Source organism: Cyprinodon tularosa, unplaced genomic scaffold (assembly GCF_016077235.1).
Source record: "Cyprinodon tularosa strain WSP-4 unplaced genomic scaffold, ASM1607723v1 ctg30, whole genome shotgun sequence".
NCBI lineage: Eukaryota > Metazoa > Chordata > Actinopteri > Cyprinodontiformes > Cyprinodontidae > Cyprinodon > Cyprinodon tularosa.
Window position 1 is genome coordinate 6,383,942 of NW_024039008.1, and position 18,439 is coordinate 6,402,380.

General features: G+C 35.6%; 1 protein-coding gene across 3 annotated transcripts in view; it reads right to left on the reverse strand.

Moving 5' to 3' along the window:
• Positions 1-18,439, reverse strand: part of pde4ba (phosphodiesterase 4B, cAMP-specific a) — a 300,381-nt gene that overhangs the window by 15,927 nt on the left and 266,015 nt on the right. For all 3 annotated transcript variants that reach the window (XM_038291610.1, XM_038291611.1, XM_038291612.1), the window contains one exon: positions 8,457-8,569. In XM_038291610.1, the coding sequence (XP_038147538.1) occupies positions 8,457-8,569 (113 nt within the window). The remainder of the gene's footprint in view (positions 1-8,456; positions 8,570-18,439) is intronic.

An 18,439-nucleotide genomic window follows, 5' to 3' on the forward strand; every position in this document is an offset into this window, starting at 1 on the left:
ATTCCCAAACAGTTTTTTCTTTGAATTCTTTCAAGAGTTGCTTTGCAATAAATAGAAGAAAACTCCTCATTTTGATAGCCAGTATGGGACTGTATGGAGTTAAAAACCCAAATTCGGACGATTCATTTCAAAGTCCTTTAGAAAAACTCTATGTTTAAATAACTATTGGGAAAGATTTCAAAGTGTTAAGATAAATAATTGGATATTAGACAATTAAGTGTAAAAAAAAACAGCTAGTGACTAAGGCTTAATTACAGTAAAGTCGTTTTTTTTGGGGGGGAAATAGTTGAACAATTGATGTAATGATGCAACCGAGTGGGAAAAAAGTTGGAGGTTTAGCCAAATGGTGCAGATTATTTCCTTATCTCAAATATGGGTAAATCAGCTGAAAATACATCAAGAATTACCTGAATGTAGATAAATCTGCAAAAAAGTTGTTTATTTTGCTAAATTACATTTAACTTAAGTCCTATCCTCGCCCTCTTTGCGTAACATACGTAGAGGGCGTTTCACCCTTGACAGTTGAAAACATCCCAGCACACAAACAGACCTTGTCTCATCCATGTCAGCGATGCAGAACAAAGAGGACAGTCACGTACTGTGAGCCCTCAGCCGCAGGAGCAACCCCTGTGCCTCACCTTGGAGCTACAGCCATAACCTCTTGCGTTTCACTTCCCCCTCCTTACTCATGTTTCATACCCTGCCGGAGCTTCAATTACAGCTTTTTTTTCCATCCGCAGCACAATAGATGCACAAGGGTCACATTTGCTGATTAGCCCATTCTTGTTAACAAAACCAGGTTGAGCGTGGCAGCCCACATCGGAGAGGGGGCTCAACAGTTGTGTAAGGTTTTAGTTTAGTGTAAAAACAAGGCAGAGATAACAGATCGGGGGGAGATTAAGCTCTTAGTGCATAGGAGCACAGCAGAGCACGTAGCTGCAAAGTTTACCTACATTTAACTGAAAACATGCACTATGAAGCTTTTTTTACTTTCATATAAGGACATGCTGACTGTCATGCCCAAGTTAGAAATATGAAAAAAGGTTATAAAAGATAACAAGTACTTAATACTTTTCATTATGGATTACTCATGACTAATACTCTTCCTATGTACTTCTACACTGCAAAAAATGTAAATCTAAATAAGTAATTTTTTCTTAAAATAAGTAATTTTTTTCTTGAATTGAGGAGGTAAGTGAGACACTTTGCCAATGGAACAAGAAAATCTACATTTAAAATAAGAAAAAATAACTGCATTGTCTTATTTCAAATGCATTTTATCTAATTATCTTGTTCTAAGAGTAAAAATACTCATTCCATTGGCAAACGATCTTATTTACCTGCTCAAATTAAGGGTAAATTCGCTTAATTTAAGATTTTTTGTACTTATTTCTAGATCGTTTTTGCAATGTAAGAGTGTATATCATCACATTCAAGAGCCAGAAAATCAATAAACACTGAAGTATCGAGTGCTGAAAAATCATTGGAAAATCAGAACTTAAATAAGCAGTTGTCGTCGAAGTCTGACAAGAATTTCAAAATATCCTTTTTTTAGACCTTTAAGCAGTAAGAACCTCAATTTGCGGATAACGTATGTAGACGGTACTAATTCTAAGTAAAACTGGAATTTCCTTTCATGTTGTGGGTTTTACTTCAGGTCTTCTGTCACCACAAAACATCCACTGGTGTCTAGTAATCGATTTAGATCAATGCTGGTTTTCTCTAAAGGTCACAACTCAATGTTTCTACTGCATTTTGCACCATATTTAATTTGCACCGCATATTCATATTAGTGCCCTTTTGCACCATTATTTTAAACTGGTTTCTCCTACATTGTTTACATTCTGATCACTGTGCACTTTATATTGGTAATGTTTATCTCCTCCAACTGCAATCTCATATCACTTTTGTAAACTATATGCAACAAAATTTCGTCAATAAGGTTTGTCTAAGTAGAAATGTTCCTCCAGAATTAGTTGCAGCTACTTTCTTCCTCCATCTATCCAACCAACCTTCTCATTCACAGTTTGATTTCAGCAGCATGCTGAGGTTTGGCTGTAAACATCTGAATAACAATGCAGGTCAGAAATGGAGGAGGATTACTAACTCTACCCAAAGGCCGCAACAGTTTTGTTTTCTTGACGTAGAGATTTATTTTTGTTTTACCAGCAGTTGTCGGCCACCTTGTGTAAATACCGACAAACTGGGTTCAACACGGAGAACTTCCCAGCATAAGGTGCTAGTCTTTTAGCTCTCAACTTTACAGCTTCATTTCAACTAAGTGTGCATACTAACTAGAGCTGCAACTAGGGATTATTTTGCTAATCTATTCATCAATTGATATGATTTTATTAATAATCAGACAGCAAAAGGTTCCTTAAAGAATTCGGTTCGGTTTATTTATATAGCACCAATTCAAAATACATGTCGTTTAAAGGCACTTTACAGAGACAATTTAACCAGATCATACAGTCAATTTAATTCCCTTGTGAAGTTTCAGTATAGAGCATACTGACAGATGAAAAAGTGTTTTTTTTTTTCATCTTAAATTCAAATTATTAATATATATTTTTACAATTGCGGTATAAGTACTGTTATAGAGTTGTCTCTCTATCAGCTAAAGGGAAATTTTAGAGTCTCTTTACACCAGTTAACTTTAATCAATTACTAAATTAGTTGACAAGTATTTCTATAATCAATTAATCACGATTATATCTGATTCATTGTTTCAGGCAAAATACTAACTCTACTTGCATCTAGGTGCCAGATGTGTAACATATTTATTTCATGGTTTGGTGAAGGGTAGTCGGTTAACTTTTGCCTGCTTTTTGCCAGGCTTGTGTTTTTGTTGTTTTGTATTTCTCAGTTGGGTTATTAAACTGAATGTTGCAAAAAGTGAGCTGCAAGCATCACAAATACTTTAAAAGAAAATATGTAATCAACATTTTTATTTCTTCAAACTGAAAAACATAGAAATGAGAGAAACAAACAATACTAAATGTGAAATATAATGCAAGTACTAATAAAGCGATCAAAATGTGACAGGTTGTTCGACTGAATTCCTTTCAGCATGATTACTTCACTGCAAAAGCAATCTAGAAAATAAGTAAAGATTACTTAAATTAAGTGTATTTACCCTTAATTTGAGTAGGTAAGTAAGAGGATTTGCCAATGGAATAAGTATTTTTACTCTTAAAATAAGATAATTAGATAAAATGTAATTAAAATAAGACATTGCAATTGTTTTTTTTTATTTAAATCAAAATTGTCTTGTTCCATTGGCAAAGTGTCTCACTTACCTCCTCAATCCAAGAAAAAATGCACTTATTTTAAGAAAAAAATGACTTATAAAGATTAAAATTTTTTGCAGTGTTGATGGAAATTAAACATTACGATTAGGTAAATAAACCTAAAGTGTCTTTTGTGTTTTCTTAAAGGGAGGGGAAAAAACCCTGTAAAACTATACAGATATTACTCCATTATTTCAAGGCCTTGGAAAGTTTGGAGATTGTCAGATTTGTGAATTCCTCCTAAAGTCAAACAGATTTAAACAGGCTTAAACCGGCCAAAGCAGCTGTGGTTGCAAAAGAGCTAATATATCTCACTATCAAGTTAGATAAGGCTAAATCAATCCTAAAAGCAACAAAGATAATGTACTTTGGAAAGCACACATATTATCATTTCTGATATGTTTCATCCTAGAAAGTGTTTGTGATTTAATCACCACTTGTTCATATAAGAACGGGTCTAGCTGACATTCGAAGCCGTCTATTGGTGCAGATGACGAAAGCAATAGAATAAACAAACACCATCATTAACGATCCAAACGAGTGTGATGGGATGTCTATTGTCGTCTACATGAAGAGCGAGAGATCCGGATGGAGACAGGAAGAGAGAGTCATTCTGCCCAGCGGTCTGCAAGGATCCCTCACACACTCATGCTGTTGGACACAAACGTTCTCTCTTCCTCTGGAGTTTATTGTGTTTGACCTGCTGTGGGATCCCTCGCATCCTGTTGTCCAGTTTTATGAGAAATAACAACCTTTTCCTCTCAGTGCTGAGCCAAACTGTTTTCAGGTTTTGTAATCAACGTAAGCAATAGATATTTTATTCTTTGACCTAATCTAAAAAACATAAATTAAGAGTTTGTCTATAAAAAAATGTAGATAATTTCTGTCATCCTGCTGATAAGTACAAACCCCCCAGGAAAAAGGGAAATCTGATTCTATTTCTTCATTTTTTAAATAATTTAATCTCATCAATTCATCTATGAGGGTATAAAACCGAAATTTAGCTAAAAAACAAATTCCAATACATTTGTTAGTAGCACTGACTGTTGCACAAAACAATAAAGTACAACTAAACATGAACATCTACACAGTTCTGCACGTGATCCTTCTTTACTTATCAGGTCTAGTTAGTTAGTCATTTATCTATTTGCTTTATCTCCTCCCAGTCCTGCTATATGAAAAAAATGATTAACTGAAGAAAATAAATAATCAAATATCAATACTAAAAAAGATCAAAAGGGTGGATAAAATTGACTTGGGAAAAATGGAGAAATTAATTTAAACTCACCAATAAATCATTTGTCAAATTTATAACTTGTCTCACTCGCTCTGGAAATATTACTATGCTGTGACATCATGCCAAACCGTTTTTGTCTGACGTGTTTTGTTTGTTTAGCCATTTCTCTTATTTTGTAAACCAATATCCCAATTGGTTACGTCTTTTGTTTGTCAGTACTGTCTGTTTTGTAAGGATTATAAAATAACATAAAATGATCAGCAAAAAAAAAAAGTTAAATACTTTAAAACTTCCTCAGATTCATAAAGTTCCCACAAAAGTATCATTGCTTGTTTTTTATAGAAATTCCCTGGTGGCAAACAGCAGGAAGAAGGTCAAAATAACATGAATGTGTCCTCCAACAAAAAAAAAACAAACTGCCTGTAAACAGCTTCAGTTACTAAACATTTATAATACCAAAGAGTAAACTAGTGATGTCCCAGTCAAGATTTATTTAACTCTTCAAATTAAATCACTGATATACAGATCTAGATAGATTTCCAACCAAATGATGTATTGATTTTGCTTAAAAAGTAGCTTGAACGTGCAGTAAAAAACAAAACGGTGATTAATTCTCTTACTTTTTTTTCCAAGACAATGTTGCTTCTCATTTCTGGAGAAAAATTGGAGTTGAGAATTTTGACTACAGTCTTCAATAAACACGTGATGCTCTTTTTTTTCCTTTTAATATATTTATATATTTTTAATTTTATTTTTTTATTTCACGGTAGCTGATATGGAAGTCCCAAATCTCATTGTATCCGTTGCAGAATATAATGACAATAAAGGCTTTTTGACTTTGACTTTTGACTTTGGATAAAGTCCTCATTGCAAGCTGTTTCCAAAGTACGGTGCAAAAGTTGAGTTTTTTTTCTGTTTTCATTAAATAAAATGATACAAGAAATCCTGTAAACACGTCAGTTGAAATAAATTCAGAATATTTCTGAATTAACTAGTAATCTGAGTGACGATTAGTTTATGCCGACTGAGAAGCCAATCAGCTTTCATAAAGACAGGATGGAGTCATTCTGAATGAGGCAAACTGACCTCAGTGTGAGTTTGCATCAATGTGACGCATTTCCGCGTTGAATGCTAGTAATGCTAGTCAGATTATTCTGACTCATGTTTACATGACACATTTTTAGTCCCATCAGCCATTTCATTACAATCACTTATGTCAATATTTATGTACTTATTTCACTACTTATGTCAGATTACTTTTTGTTTATAAATATTTGAATCTGATCATGAAATTTTGGCCATGTAAACATAAACTATTTGTGATATGACGGGTAAGACTTTTCTTTTCTTTTTTTTCTTTTTTCTACAGTGTCCTGTCTGGCAATGTGGCAATAAGAACAATTGTCTTGATGTCAAAATGGGCCCAACAGATTTTACTTTCACAAGTGTAGCAGTATGGCAACTGCCATACTCCTCCACTTGTTTCATGCATATAAATTGCTTTATTATAATTATGCAGGAAGTTTTACAGTTTATATGGACACTGCAATGTAAATAGAGCAGAAAAAACAGAAGAAGAAAAAGGAAAAAAGAAAAAAAAGAGAAAAGATGAAAGAAAGAAGAGATAGAAATGACAAAACATTTTCAGTCTGCTTCATCACCTGTAATGAGATGAAAAAAGAACAGCACAACCGAAAGACATGGTACGAGTAAGACTTTACAATGCAGCTCCAGTTTTTCATGAGGGGAAAAAGCTTAGCAGACTTATTACTATTAGAAAATAAACTGTATGATTGCTGTATGTTTCATAAAATGTATTGATTTTTTATTCATTTGCACTCTAGGTAGCTCACCTCCTTACAGACAGGTGTCTAAGCACAGTGCAGAGTAGGGGTGTGCAAAATAATAGTCATGATGATGCATCGTGATTCTAATTTTCGTGATCTACTGCATCGATTCTTGACGCCAAGTATCGATTATTAATTTTAAAAAATGAATAAATAAAATTGCATGAATGGTTGGCAAACATCAGCCAAAAACAAGTGTAATACAACTTCCAGTCCAGTAGATGTCGCTGCAAATGTGTTGACGCACGCTGCCTTGTGTCACAAGCATTTCCAGCCGCGGGATACTGTGCAGAGTCATTCAAAAACAAAACATGGAGGAGAAAATATTGCAATGCATCGCAATAATTCAAGTATCGTGATGCATCGGGATAGAATCGCATAGTGGCCTGTGAATCGTGATTCGAATCGAATCGTGACTTCTTTGGCAATACCCACCCCTAGTGCAGAGCAGGGAGGAAGTGTTTCATTATGATCATAAAGGATAAAAAAGGTGCCGTCTAAAATAACGCCCAGGATATGTTAGCAATTTCACCTCCAAATAGATAAATTTTTTAATTTTTTGGGGTAAAAGAAAGAAATCAAACTCAAATGGAAGTGGGTCTAAACAAGTCTTTTTTCCACTTTCCAAAAAGATCAAAGATTGTTCGATTTCTTTCTCTTTTAAAATTTGCCTCCGTTTCTATTGGCTCTACTGCATTTACACTTTGGCTTAAAGAAAAGAGAAGAGAAAGAAGAGAAAAACAGTCATTTATGCAAAAACGAAACATTGTCTTTGAGAAATCTAGCATAGCACTTTTGAAGCCATGTTCACGAATAGGTAATAGGATTTTTTAGTTTAATTAGAGATGCAGAATATATTGAGATTGCTTATGGTGACAATGGTGAAAAGGAGTTTTATATGTGGAAAATAGGTCGGGCGTTAGCTAGTGAAATGACACATTTTCTTATAGATGTTTAAACATTCTCTTAAAACTTTCTTATTTTCAATAAATATTAAAGAGATCTTGGTAAGATCTTTGGTAAGTGGGAGGAGATGTTAAGAGTGGGTAGACCACAGAAACAGAATATGAAAAACTATAAATCACTCCAACGCATAAAAAATAAAATGTTGCTAAAACATACTTTTAACTTTTGTTTTAGGCTCATTTGTTTAAAATATTTTTCTTTTATTTTACTTCAGTTTTAGAAAGTCTGATTTAGGGCCACAAAGAAAAAAAGTATATATCTCCAACATTACTTTTCTGGCAATACTTGAGATTCTAACTCCTAAAAATGTGTATAATCCTGTAGATATTTGGAAAACATTGTCTCTTAAACTGATCAATTATGCACAAAGATTTTCTTCTTCAGCCAGTAAACTTGAAACCCCCTGAAGATATTCCAATTACAAAGCTCCTTATTAAATTGTGACTGAAACAGAAGAAATAAGCAATACCAAAAACACAAACCTATTCAGTTTTTAGACGTTCCATCTACAAACAAAAGAAGATAATGACTTCTCATCCTGAATATCAAATCTCAGGTTGCATCACAAATCTGGATAAAAAGGTTACGAGGTTACTTATATAAAGAAGCAGGAACTGAAGCTAAGTGAACATCACACAGAATCACTGATGCAGAGGAAGCAGCGGACAGTTAAAACAATCTGGACAGGAAACATGGCATCAAACAGGCCAAGCCACAACAGGCCAAGGTAAACAACGCTTGGGAAAACTCCTTTTCAGAATGGTGGACGTATAAGACAACTTGATGAAGCTCAGAGATGATTTAAAGATAGAGCATGAATGCAGGCATAGTTAAAAAACACCCCTCAGTAAGCCAGTGGCCTCCTCTTCCGCATGTTCAGACTTGGTCCAAAACGTCTGACCTTGCTCAGGTCAGCTACAGAATCTTTGGACTGGATTCATTAGACTTTCTGAAAGCTAAAGCCTTGCTCAGATTTAAAGAATCTAAAATTTCATCTACAATTTAAGAAACACAGCAACAAGTGGTACAATTTCTTTAAATATTATAAAGCTTCAACGTTTGCACTCCTTAGATTTAAAAATCCAATACATAGTGAAAGAAAGGGGTCTCGCTTACCTTATTGGAGGCCATGTCACTGACAGACCGGTAGGTCTGGATGGTCTCCAGCTGGTCAAGACACCAGTCCAGCTCCTCCATGGTTTCCATAGCCAGCTTCTGGTACGCCTCATCTGTCAAACACGCGGCACAGAGAGACATGCTGTCAGGAAGGATGGTGTTCACTGAGCCCGAGTGTTGCCCAGCGGCTCCAGGGCAGCATTCACCCAGAGATACCGGCACAAGGCTCTGCTGAGGCTGCTCCTGAAGGGGGTCAAACTTTAGCTGTGGCCCCCGGCTGCAGCGCTCCTTCATCACGAAGAGGTGCAGCTGTGGGGAGCTGGTGAAACTCGCAGCTGTCGAGAAAAGCTACGGCCCCGACCTTTCGCTATCAGGCAGCAAAATTTCTCTGCGTCTGTGTGTCACACATTCAGCGCCCCCCAAATCTGCCCCTCCTTTCCTAAACCTGAGATGCTCAGCTGATTTGCATAATGTCAGGGCCCCCCCACCACATCCACCCCAGGAAACCAGATACACCCCCAGCACCTTTTTCCATTGCCACACACAGACACACTTTACCACAACTCACAGGAAGCCAACACAAATACACTAACGTCTTTGCAAGGTGTGTTTTGGTAGCTTGTGTGCACCTTATTGTGCTTCTGCATTAAGAAAATTAATAAAGGTTTGAAACTTTTCCATAATATCTGCAAGAAAGCACATTTTCATCATTTAAACCAAGTTACTATGTAAACCAACCAATCATCGCCAAACCACCACACTATCACCACCATGTTTAAAATCTCTGCATGGCCATTTTTTCTCTATTTGTTTCCCATCAGATCTAATGGGACGCACGCCAACCAAAACATTTCACTTTGGTCTCATCAGCCCATAAAACATATCTAAAAGCTATGGGGATCATCAAGATGTTTTCACAAATGTGAAATTGGTCTTTTTTTCACCTTACGTTGAAACATCAACGCTGAATCCCAAAACCTTGAAACCTATGAAGATTTTTTTTTTTTTTTCATCCGTTCTGAAATTTTGTTGCACATCTTTTTAGATATTTTATTTTAGCCTACTTTTGTGGTTAAAAGGGTTTAGTTATAGTGATTTCTGAATTATTTTATTCTAAATAGCTTTAAAATAAGAATATTTTTGAGTGCATTTTGTTTTTATTTAGTTTATCCTGATTAAAGTCTGTCACACATATTCGAAAAATGCTGAACATCATTTTTTCCTCAGCCAAATAACGTGTCCTATTTAAATCTGTTGATCAGAGATGGAAGTATGATGGATGCCATTATGTACTTGTCACTGCAGACACTTTTGAACTACCTGTAGGGGTTTCAGCTGCACGGTGGTACAGTGGGTAGCACTCTTGTCCTTAACAAGCAGGTTCTGGGTTCGATTTCTAAGCTGCACATTAGAAAAAGCCGATGAAAACACCTTAGTGACGCATTTATTTCAAGAGCTTTACAACTGGAGCACAGGGGTCTACAACTTGTGGCTCTTTGGAACCTCTACAATGGAACTTAATATGGGCCTAAAGTGATGTAGAAAAATGACTAACAGTTTAGAATAATGAATACCGGTTTAGAAACATTATTGGGTTTACAAAAATAATATTTGATAGAATTTTCATAAGAGAACGACATTGAAATACAAAAAAAACATTTTATAGATATACTTTTCTTGTCATTAGGTTGCAAATTCTGTTTTCATTTAATTTCATTTTCATTTATTGTTTATTTGAAAGGGGACAGTGTACATTAATCAACATTAAAACAATGTAAATATACCAGAGTTAGCTAAGGAGTGCTAATTTTCATCGGTAGTCCCCCAACCAGATATAAAAAAGGCAACCTCAAAAATAAACACAAGTATAAAATCACAAGATAAAATTACAATACCAATTACATAAAAAACATTATTGTTAAGAAATAAAATTCAAGTAAAATGATTAAAAATTAATTGTAAAATTATTTAAATACACAGAGAAAACCTTATTGCCCACAAATTTGGCTCTCTACAAGCCATTTTTTTGCATTCTTTTTGAATGAAGAGAATGACAAAGAGTCTCTCTTTTTTTAACAAATATTATCCTTTGGTGGAAAATATGTTCATCTGTTTGAAATGTTTTTTCCTAATTTTTAATCTAAAAATTCAAAGAAACAGTTGTTGTTTGAAATGCAAACATTATCCTTTATTGTTTTTCTTTATAAGGTCATAATCCGTTAAAAAACAACTTTTAAATTTGCGGCTCTAAACAGCTTTTAATAGCCAGACTGAGGGCGGAATGGCTTGTTGGATTTTAAAGGTTGCAGAATCCTGCTGCAGGAACTTGAGGATGGAAATTGTAACTTAACTTTGTCAAAAAAAACAAAAAAAACAATGCTCATCTAATCAGTATGCAAAAAATATTTTTGATTCCAATAAAAACTTTTTTTTTTTGCAATAAATTTAAACTGGAAACAAGAACTATACAGTAAATCAAAGTTGGGGAGACTCTGTTGGAAAGCAAAGACTGTTTGCATGACTTTGCTGGCTGCGCTGAACGAACACACACACTTACATCTGACACCCAAACACTGTTTATGCTGCGGGTCTCCTAGCTGCAGAGTACAACACGGCAGCCGACCTAGACGGCAGCATCGTTAGCGCAGCCGCATAGAATGTGCCCCCTGTTCTGATCTCCCTGCCATCAAAGACACAGGCCTGTTTGCTCTCCCAAACATGAGAGGCACCTGGCACTCTGCCTGCCTCACTCCCTCCATCCCTCCCTCTGATCAGAGGTCTGAGAAAAGGAGAGGCAGTTTCTGTATGTGAGCACGTGTTTACTTTCACACCACCGCCGTCTGATGTCCGAATGGTTTACACCTATTTGAGATATTGCTTTCCAGTATTTGCAACATCTTTGAGGCGGTTTTTTTTTTAAAGATCATAGAGTATTCTGAAGTAACGATCTCAGTTTATGAAAGGCAAGACTACAGAAGAGTTTGATGTTTTTTGCTGTTCTCACTGTCACTCAGAATTATAACTTACATACATGCACAGTAAGACATTTTAAAAGTGTGGCTTGTTTAAGTTAATCAATGTATAAACTGATAGAGGCCTCTCTGAGTGACTTTTATACGGTGGCTTGTGTTTTTATATGACACCGTTTCATCTGAAAACTACTCAAAATACTAAATCTTAACATAAAGAATCCAAACTAGATTCCTTTTTCTATTTTTTTATATTTGAAAGTTTAACTCTTAGGTTTTGTATCAAAAGAAAACATGTTTTTTTAAAGTGAATGATTGAGAATTGGGAGCACTGCTTATTTTGATGATCCCCCTGGAAAAAAAAAAAAAAATCCTCCACTATACCTTTAACCTCTTAATATCCACCTCATTTTGTATACCCAAATGGAAAAGCAAATAACTTAGGAACTAGAAGCCAAAATTACATGTATGATACATTATTTGAAAGCCGACACCGTCTACTTTCTGAATATATATACACGCAAATTGGGTGAGTAAAACACCCAAGTTACATCAAGCCCAAGCCGCATCAGTTTAAACATGACTCAAAGTTGTTGTTTTTTTACTCTTGAAAATAATAGGTCTTTTTTTAACAGCAGTAATAAAGGCATGTTTGCTTGTTGTGGCTGCTTTGTCATGGTACATTTTGACATGCTGCTATATCGATGATAATTGTGCTTTGGTGCTAGCTATGTCCATAAAATTAACTGTGTGGTTGAATTGTGGAGAATCTGTGCTTTCCAACGATGTCTAACATGTCTATATTGGTAAACATTTTACCAGTGTAATTTTCATGCATTCTGAGTTATTATTTGTAAACGCTGAGTTTTGAGAAGTTAAGGTTAAAGCTAGGGTTAGGTACAAACTGGTTAGGTTGGTTAGGTTAAGGGTTACTTAGAGCATTGGGGCATAGCAAGGGTAAAAAATGACTGAAAATCATTGGTACTCACTACATGTAGTGAGATGGTAACGGAAGTTTGATGCAACAGAACGCAGAGCTGTGGTCCTTAACCAACTGTCTTTAGAGTTTTATAATCATGTTTATTATTTGTCCAGTTCGGATTATAGACAGCTAACACGAGTATTTATAATCAGTCTACTACTTTAAAATACGGCCATTAATGCAACTTGTTTCATGAAAGGTGGAATAAGAAAGATAAAAATAGAGAAACTTTGCTATCATATGCTCTGCTCCCTGTAATATACATATAAATACTTATACATATATATACATATATACCTATTCACACATATACATATATACACACACACACACATATACACTCACCGTCCACTTTATTAGGTACACCTGTCCAACTGCTCGTTAACACTTAATTTCTAAGCAGCCAATCATATGGCGGCAACTCAGTGCATTTAGGCATGTAGACATGGTCAAGACAATCTCCTGCAGTTCAAAGCGAGCATCAGTATGGGGAAGAAAGGTGATTTGAGTTACTTTGAACGTGGCATGATTGTTGGTGCCAGAAGGGCTGGTCTGAGTATTTCAGAAACTGCTGATCTACTGGGATTTTCACGCACAACCATCTCTAGGGTTTACAGAGAATGGTCCGAAAAAGAAAAAACATCCAGTGAGCGGCAGTTCTGTGGGCGAAATGCCTTGTTGATGCCAGAGGTCAGAGGTGATAGAAGGGCAACAGTGACTCAAATAACCACCCGTTACAACCAAGGTGGGCAGAGGAGCATCTCTGAACGCACAGTACGTCGAACTTTGAGGCAGATGGGCTACAGCAGCAGAAGACCACACCGGGTGCCACTCCTTTCAGCTAAGAACAGGAAACTGAGGCTACAATTTGCACAAACTCATCGAAATTGGACAATAGAAGACTGGAAAAACGTTGCCTGGTCTGATGAGTCTCGATTTCTGCTGCGACATTCGGATGGTAGGGTCGGAATTTGGCGTCTACAACATGAAAGCATGGATCCATCCTGCCTTGTATCAATGGTTCAGGCTGGTGGTGGTGGTGTCATGGTGTGGGGAATATTTTCTTGGCACTCTTTTGGCCCCTTGGTACCAATTGAGCATCGTTGCAACGCCACAGCCTACCTGAGTATTGTTGCTGACCATGTCCATCCCTTTATGACCACAATGTACCCAACTTCTGATGGCTACTTTCAGCAGGATAATGCGCCATGTCATAAAGCTGGAATCATCTCAGACTGGTTTCTTGAACATGACAATGAGTTCACTGTACTCAAATGGCCTCCACAGTCACCAGATCTCAATCCAATAGAGCATCTTTTGGATGTGGTGGAACGGGAGATTCGCATCATGGATGTGCAGACGACAAATCTGCGGCAACTGTGTGATGCCATCATGTCAATATGGACCAAACTCCCTGAGGAATGCTTCCAGCACCTTGTTGAATCTATGCCACGAAGAATTGAGGCAGTTCTGAAGGCAAAAGGGGGTCCAACCTGTTACTAGCATGGGGTACCTAATAAAGTGGCCGGTGAGTGTATATCTCTCTCTCTCTCTCTCTCTCTCTATATATATATATATATATATATATATATATATATATATATATATATATATATATATATATATATATATATATATATATATATATATATATATATATATATATATATATATATATATATATATATATATATATATATATATATATATATATATATAATAGGACATTTGACTTTAAAAGTTAATGACAATCTAAACACACTCAAGTAAAATTGAAAGGAACACTAAGGTTTATAAACTCTTAAGATTGAAAAAATATCAAAAAAAAAAATCTTAAGACCCCAAAGGCAAGAATTGGGCTTTAAGGTAAAATCATCACATATTCTTATCCTTAAGGATCTCATATCAAATCAGCCATTCTAATTGGTAAGTGCTAACAAGGCAAAACTTTTTTGTTGGCATAAAATAAAATCCAAACATGTGGAACTGCTAAAAAGATACCAGTTTATTTGACCACAACTAGCAATTTTTTGGGTAAGAGGTGAAGACAATTCTTGGCAGCAAAGAGTGGCACCTTTTGGTCAAATAGCGTTTTCAAAAACCTTTCATTTTAAGCCTTTCTACTGTAAACACAACAGCATCAATAACTGTAGAAGACATGGTAATCTGGAGACCGACTGCTGTTAGTTAAAACAAAAATGTTGTTTCACTCAAAGATTACAAGACAGATGTTTACTGAATGTCTGACCGTATATAAGTAGGTCTTTGGTATCGCCAATGTTTTTAAGGACAAGTTGCAAAATAAGAAAACGACTGTGTATTTCATTTCAGGGAATCAGTTGCTTTACAAAAATGGGGCTTTAACATCATCATTTTTTTTTGGACTAAATGAAATCATGTCCAAATGATGAACACATAAGAAGGCACGCCAGTATCAGAGTTACGATGGCGGAGGGGATTTCCACCGCCTCCAGCCTGACACAAGGACCTTTCTGATCAGCACTCAGACCTACAGTGAGTGTCCCACTGGGGCAGACAGGAAGCCCACACACAAACACATGTACAGTCCACACACACAGACTTATACATCTGCTGAAAGGTCTCATTACTGGGTCTGTACATACACACATGAACTTTCCAGCTGAGAGAGGCAGAGTCAATGGGCTGCAGAGCTGGGAGGGACTGAAGAGATATGAGGTCAATGCTGCATTTCACTTTTCATTTGTTTCACTCACTCGATAAAGTTATATAAAACAGAAAAACTGCCAGCAATATTACAGTAAACAACATGTTTGTTCAATAGCCTCGATTCAGATTAGTAGAGGAACTTACGTTGAACATTTTTTTGATACTATGTCCATATTAGATTACTAGATTATTTGTGCAAGAAAATAATATCTCAGACAACCTTAAGATATTGTAAAATGTACTTATATTTGAGTTCTCTAGATGCCTTTTTTCCCCACATTTATTCATCAAGCATCTGCAATTCTGCTGAAACTCATTTAGATGTTAAGATAAAAAAGTGAGTTTTTAACTTAGAATAAATATTTCTTGTACCTTTATGATTTCTTTTTCAACCTCATTTTATTGCCAATTGTATCAAGTATTGAATATTTTCTTGGTATCGAGTTTAAAATGTTAGTATGATGCCAACCCTAATCTGCTGCGTTTCACAACCTATTTTTTACAGTTTAGATCGGAGGTCTTCAAAAGGGTAAAAAGTATTTGACCCCTTGCTCAAAATACTAAATCTTAACATAAAGAATCCAAACTAGATTCCTTTTTCTATTTTTTATATATGAAAGTTTAACTCTTAGGTTTTATATCAAAAGAAAACATGTTTTTTGAAAGTGGTAAAATGCTGTTATCCAAATGGCGGAAAGTCTATAAATATGAAACAAATGTTTAAAGTTATGACCTACAGATATATATTATTAATGTCCCTCTAAAATTATATAACAAAATTCCTTTACCCCTCAGTATGACATAATATAGCTCAACAACTCTTATTTTTAAGGACACAAATTTGTGGAAGTGCAAAAAATCACAAGATATTGGTATTCTCTAACTGTTGACTAGTGACTACATAAGAGCAGTTTCAAAACTGATTATTTAAATTATGGATTGCTTTAATGATTTTATAATGGTTCCTTCAGCACCTTTCCTGTTTTGGGCAAATATTTATGTCGAAAAAAAATGGTGATGTAATACCATGCTGTTTTGTTATTAAATTAAGAACCATTTTTCCAATTCACCATCAAATTGAGGTCTGTGTAGTGAAGATATTTTACTTTTCCTCACTTCCTATTTTGCTTGTGGAAAGGTTAAGGGCTAAGGTGTCACTTGAGCTTAAAGGTATATTGGAGGATTTTAAGGATTTTTTCAAAAGACCCACCCCTCCACTTAAATAAAATGCACATGCACAACCCTGTACCCGCAGGGTATAAATATTTCTTATACCTTTATGATTTCTTTTTCACCCTCATAATATTGCCAATTGTATCAAGTATTGAATATTTTCTTGGTATCAAGTTTAAAATGTTAGTATGATGCCAACCCTAATCTGCTGCGTTTCACAACCTATTTTTCACAGTTTAGATCAGAGGTCTTCAAAAGGGTAAAAAGTATTTGACCCCTTGCTGATTTTTTGCAGGTTTGCCCACTTACAAAGAATGCAACGATCTATAATTATCTACATCAAATACACCTGCCTCACCTCGTTACACTGAAAAAAAAATAGAGGTTGACAGAACTTAAATTTTCTAGGCAACGTGATGCATTTGGTTTTTTGAGTTTTCCTTACTTAAATTCACTGTGGTTGAGTTTACAAAGATTTTTGAGTTCTGCCAACTTAGGTTTTTGGAGTGTTACATAGAAATTTTGAGTTCTACCAACTTAGGTTTTTGAGTTTCACCTTTAAGTTCTGAGTTCTATCAACTTTGTTTTATGAGTTTGACATATAGATTTTGAGTTCTACAAACTCAGATTTTGTAGTGTTATCTGCAAGTTGAGTTCTATCAACTCAGTTTTTTTAGTCCTACCAATCATCTTCACTACCAATCATTCAACACACAAAAAATTATGTTAATACAACATTTTTATTGCTTCAAGTCAAACATTGTATCAATAGATACAGTATAAAACCATGTTCAACAACATAATCTTAACTGCACAGATCAAAGTAACCTGACACTGGACCAGAATGTTCTAGATTTGTAAGAGGGAGTGATGATGAGGGAAAAAACAGTAAGACACCGATTTAGTAAGAGGAAAACACACAGGTAATTTTTTGTGAAGTAAGTGTATTAACATATATGAAAAAATAACAGTTTTACAAATTTGGACGGCCTTGAGTTTGTTTTTTCAATTGTAGTCTCTTTAAAATGGGTGCACCCTTTAAAAAAAATAAAATGAAATAAAATGTCTTGTTTCCCAACGGAAATAGAAAAAGGTTTTCCCTTTTTATCTCTGAGTTTTTCTTTTTTGTCCTACCACTCCGACAGGACGATGAATGCAAGAAAAGAAAGTCCTCTTTAGTCCAAATCCTTCTCTTCAGTCCAAATCCAGATGTTCACACGGTTGGCTCGCCATCTCCATTTAAGGAGAGAATCCAGAATCCAGGGTATCCAAAAAACCCTGCCTGCATAGCACAACAGGGCTTAGTTAAATCCATTCACTTCTTGTTCTTAACTGTACAGTTTATATCTCTCCAAGTATGATAAATTTCAGTGTGTAATGTAACTTTTCTAACTCATTACGAATTAACTGCTGCATTACAGGGTTAACATATAAAATGTTAATGTCACTGTTTTTCTTGTAAAGCAAATAAAATCATGAAAGCAAAAAATCCACATGTAAATAATTATAAAACCACTTACAGCTAAACAGTAAATACCCACACAGATTAAGAAAGTAAAATAATGTAGTCTTGTAATATTCTGTGCCTAAGTGCAACAACACTGCACTACATAAAACAATTTAGAAATTTCATAAGTTATTACACTCAACTTAATGTCTCTTTTCATTTGTACAATGAAAATAACAGGCACTCTTTTCTCTGGATAAACACTCACCCGCACATGCGCGACATAAACACGCACGCGCACACGCGCATTATAAACACGCACGCGCGCGGCTTTTCCTTTCATCAGAACGTGAAAAACATGCGAACTCATGCTTCAACTCGGTGGCAATACACCACAAGGGAATGCTAACTCACGGAGCTAACCGCTAACTGGCTGTACTTTGCAGCACTCACCAGGAAAAGAAAAGATTCAGAAAACTGGTAAGGTCCCAGGGTCGTTCCTCCGTGGTTCTCCAGATGCATAAAAGCACAATGTCAGCCAATCTTCTCAAATGCGAGGGAAAAAGGCTGTGCCCTTGAAGAAACCGATAGGAAACCCCGTACCGTAGTGGGCGTGTCCATGAACATAAGCAGTGCGCATGCCCATGAGTTTACAGTTGAGGGAACTCAAAAAATCTTGTATAGGCGATTTAAAACTCCTTGTTAAACCAACTTCTGAGAATTT